Raw genomic sequence first — 5,000 nt, 5'->3', positions numbered from 1 at the left:
GAGCACCTCTCGGTGGCCTGACGTGCACCTCCTCAAACCCTCTCTGAGCACCTCCCCAAACCCTCTTTGAGCAACTCCCCAAACCCTCTCTGAACACCTCTCGGTGGCCTGACGTGCACCTCCTCAAACCCTCTCTGAACACCTCTCCAAACCCTCTCTGAGCACCTCCCCAAACCCTCTTTGAGCACCTCTCGGTGGCCTGACGTGCACCTCCTCAAACCCTCTCTGAACACCTCTCCAAACCCTCTCTGAGCACCTCCCCAAACCCTCTTTGAGCACCCCCCCAAACCCTCTCTGAGCACCCCCCCAAACCCTCTCTGAGCACCTCCCCAAACCCTCTCTGAGCACCCCCCCAAACCCTCTCTGAGCACCTCTCCAAACCCTCTCTGAGCACCTCCCCAAACCCTCTCTGAGCACCCCGCCAAACCCTCTTTGAGCACCTCTCCAAACCCTCTCTGAACACCTCTCCAAACCCTCTCTGAGCACCTCTCCATGGCCTTTAGTGTTAGTGATGTATGCTTTATACAGGGTTAGGGTGTGTGATGTATGCTGTATACAGGGATATGGGTTAGGGTCATTCAGCGCCTCATCTTGACAATGCAGTCCCTTATTTCCACTGTGGATTTCAGCATATATCTGAGGATACACAAAATGAGCACAGAGAGAGAGGGAACTCACCCTTGGCCGATCTTCTCGAAGCGAGTATACTTCTTCTTGGGGTCACCAACACTCACGATACTCCCTGTGTGTGTGTGTGTGTGTGTGTGTGTGTGTGTGTGTGTGTGTGTGTGTGTGTGTGTGTGTGTGTGGTTGTGTGTGTGTGGTTATGGGATTAAAAAGTAAAAGGGACAGGGTTATATGGATATCTATCACAGTAAAACATGCATACAAAAAATACACACACAGGTGAACACGCACACATTCTCACACAGGTAAGCACAGACACACTCACACACAGGTAATCACACACACACTCTCACACAGGTGAGCACAGACACACACACTCGCACACAGGTATGCACACACACACACACACACTCTCACACAGGTAAACACACACACATACACACACTCACACAGGTAATCACACTTACTTAGCTTCTCCAGTATCTCCTCGTCTGACATCTTTGATTTCTTCCTCTGCCGGTCGGTATGGCGATAGAGGGCGCTGGAGGTGGCTGTCGTGGTGACTCCGCCCCCATCAGGCTCCGCCTTTGACTCTGCTGGAGTGGGCGGGGCCTGGCCGAAGGGAGCCAGTGTGTGTGAGTTAGAGGAGCTGTCCACGACAGAGCGTGTGTAAATCTGTGGGATACACACACACACACACACACACACACACACACACACACACATACACAGAGATAACACGTTTTCATTTTAGTGTTCAGATTAACAACATTCGTAAACATGTCCCCAAAGCTTACTCTCACACTAACACACTCACCGACTTGGTGTGTTCTGGTCGAGGTGCGATGACCGGAGGGACCTCGTCATCATCATCGTCTTCGTCATCATCCTCTTCGTCTTCATCCTCGTCTTCCTCGTCATCATCGTCCACTTCCTCCTCTGAGACCGGGGGGGCGAGGGGGGAGTCTGAGGTCAACTTAGCACTCTTGAGGGGGGGGGGGGGGGTCAGAGCGTTATAGCACACCATTATTATCATACAGCCCACTATACTCACATTTAAATATCAAACCACCATCATAGCACACTATTATTATCATACCGCCCATTATAATAACATTTAAATATCAAACCTCATATGATGAAGTGTATAGGAAGGAGGGTTAGGGAGAGGGAGAGAGGGAAAGAGAGAGGGAGAGAGGGAAAGAGAGAGAGAGAGAGGGTTAGGGAGAGAGAGAGAGAGAGAGAGAGAGGGGAAGAGGGAGAGAGAGAGGGGAAGAGGGAGAGAGAGAGGGTTAGGGAGAGAGGAGGGAGAGGAAAAGGGAGAGAGGGATAGGGTCAGGGAGAGGGAGAGGGAGAGAGGGAGAGGGAGAGGGAGAGAGGGATGAAGAGAGAGAGGGTTAGAGAAAGAGAGAGAGGGTTAGAGAGAATGGAGAGAGAGAGAGAGAGAGGAAGAGGGAGAGGGTTAGGGAGAAGGGGGAGAGAGAGAGGAAGAGGGAGAGGGTTAGGGAGAAGGGGGGAGAGAGGGAGGGAGGGTTTCTCACCTTATCAAAGAGACTACTGCAACTCCTGAGACTCACAGGGGGACCAGAGGACAGCAGCCGATTCTACAGGAGGAGAGGAGGAAGAGAGAGAGGGAGGGAGAGGGAGAGGGAGAGGGAGAGGGAGAGGGAGTGATGAACCGTGTGAATACCCCCCACCCCCCTCTCTGCAGTACGATACTAATGCAGTGAGTCTCTATGGGGGCAGATTCTCTCATCTGTCAGATTATTTTAAACATCAAAGGAGGAGGGGGGGGGGGGGTAGAGACAGGAAGAGAGAGAGGGAGATAGAGAGAGATGGAGGGAGAGAGAGAGGGAGGGAGATAGAGAGAGAGAGGGGACAGAGAGAGTGAGATAGAGAGAGAGGGAGGGAGGGAGATAGAAAGGGAGAGAGAGAGAGAGAGAGGGAGAGAGAGAGGTAGGGCGCACTACAGCGCTAAGCAGAGGTTTATGCTAATGTATATGCTAATTTGGTTTGTATGAAGCAGATCCACAGTGGATGTAGAGACAGCCCTCCCTCCATCCATCTATCCATCCATCCATCCCTCTATCCCTCCATCCTTTTATCCATCCATCCCTCTATCCCTCCATCGATCCATCCATCCCTCTATCCCTCCATCTATCCATCCATCTTTCTTTCCCTCCATCCATCCATCCCTCTATCCCTCCCTCTATCCATCTATCCCTCCATCTATCCATCCATCCCTCTATCCATCCATCTATCCATCCATCATTCTTTCCCTCCATCCATCCATCCATCCCTCTATCACTCCATCCATCAATCCCTCTATCACTCCATCCATCCATCCCTCTTTCCCTCTATCTAGCCACCCATCCATCCCTCTATCCATCTATCCATCCATCCATCCATCCCTCTATCACTCCATCCATCCATCCCTCTATCCATCTATCCATCCATCCATCATCCCTCTATCAGTCCATCCATCCATCCCTCTATCTATCCATCCATCCATCCATCCCTCTATCACTCCATCCATCCATCCCTCTATCCATCCATCCATCCATCCCTCTATCACTCCATCCATCCATCCCTCTATCCATCTATCTATCTATCCATCTATCCATCTATCCATCCATCCCTCTATCCCTCTATCACTCCATCCATCCATCCTTCTATCCATCTATGAATCCAACTCTGTATCCATCCATACTTTTTACATTCGTACAGACATATATCACTAGATATAATATACTGTTTATCCAGCCCATGATTTATATATATATATATATATACATCTTAATCTAAATGAGAATATAAGTACTAATTAGATAATAATAATATAATATTTAATAATAATCAGATCATTATATTGTATATATATTATATATATATCTTAACTCCACTCACCAGGGTATTTGTGGCGATGTAGCCCTGTGCTGTTTTATCTGTCAGAGCAGAACAGACACTGGGTTAGAAATGACCCCCCTCCTTCATGGTTGCCCAAAATTCTCACACACACACCCACATACAGACACACACATAGACATTACAACCCACCCACACACACACACACAGACAAACACACACACACACACACACACACACACACACACACATAGACATAGACACACACACACAGACAAACACACACACACACACACACACACACACACACACACACACACACACACACACACACACACATAGACACCCTCTCAGTCACCTCCAGATGTGAAGCTCATGTATTTCTGGTTGCTGGAGGTATCTTTTGAATCGTAGAACTTAAGAACATCGATGACGGCTTGTGGATTTTTCTTCTGTTCCATCTTTGTGATGTTGGACGTCTGTAGAAGTCGAGCCCATTGCTCTGGTATACCCTGAGAGAGAAGGAGGGAAGAAGAGAATGAGAGTGTTTGAGAGTGTTTGACACACACACACACACACACACACACACACACACACACACACACACACACACACACACACACACACACACATAGAACTCTGACAGACATGTGTACATCACTCTCGGAGACACACACACAAACACTATAGAACTCTGACAGGCACATGAAGTGTTAACAGATACAAACACATACATGCAAAAACAAACAGCGGCACTCACTCACGTACACAGACACAGAGACCAAACACCCACACATCCACTCCTACCGTGAACTCTCCAGTGATGGCGTCGAACCCAACATGGATGGTGTGTTCAAAGTCAGACGGGAGAGAGATCTCAGGCCGCTCCTTCTCCTTCTTCTTGTTCGCTGGAGGAGAGAAGAGAGAGGGGAGAATTCAGGAAACACAGTCCGACACACACACACCTGAGCAGACTGAGACAGAGCCACTGACACATACACACACACAAACACACACAAACACACACACACTCACACAAACACACACACACACACACACACACAAACACAAACACAGAGACACGCAAAGACACACACACACAAATACGCACACACACAAACACACACAAACACACAGACGCACACACAAAGACACACAAAGACACACAAAGACACACAAACACACACAAAGACACATATACACACAAACACAAAGACACGCACACACACACACACACACACACAAACACAAAGACACACACACACACACAGACACCAGTTTAGTGGTGCTGAGTTAGAGGAACAAAGCAGGCTAATAGAAAAGTATTATTTTGGCACGTGGAGAGACAGACAGGTGTGTACACAGAGATCAGACAGACAGATGTGGACACAGATCAGACAGACAGATGTGGACAGAGAGATCAGACAGACAGATGTGTACACAGAGATCAGACAGACAGATGTGTACAAAGAGATCAGACAGACAGATGTGGACACAGAGATCAGACA

At 48.5% G+C, this 5,000-nt stretch overlaps 1 protein-coding gene across 1 annotated transcript in view; it reads right to left on the bottom strand.

Annotated features, from left to right (window-relative positions):
* The window catches only part of LOC308369906 (serine/threonine-protein kinase PAK 3-like), a gene marked incomplete at its 5' end in the record, with an annotated part of 19,166 nt that overhangs the window by 13,247 nt on the left and 919 nt on the right, over window positions 1-5,000 (bottom strand). The window contains 7 exons of the mRNA XM_080844466.1: window positions 679-742; window positions 1,095-1,302; window positions 1,445-1,612; window positions 2,169-2,231; window positions 3,535-3,572; window positions 3,851-4,004; window positions 4,300-4,400. Of these exons, the coding sequence (XP_080700592.1) occupies window positions 679-742; window positions 1,095-1,302; window positions 1,445-1,612; window positions 2,169-2,231; window positions 3,535-3,572; window positions 3,851-4,004; window positions 4,300-4,400 (796 nt within the window). The remainder of the gene's footprint in view (window positions 1-678; window positions 743-1,094; window positions 1,303-1,444; window positions 1,613-2,168; window positions 2,232-3,534; window positions 3,573-3,850; window positions 4,005-4,299; window positions 4,401-5,000) is intronic.

This window comes from Sprattus sprattus (assembly GCF_963457725.1).
Source record: "Sprattus sprattus genome assembly, chromosome: 1".
NCBI classification, from domain to species: domain Eukaryota; kingdom Metazoa; phylum Chordata; class Actinopteri; order Clupeiformes; family Clupeidae; genus Sprattus; species Sprattus sprattus.
Note: the sequence above shows the minus strand (reverse complement) of the source record. Positions and strands in the feature narration are given on the sequence as shown.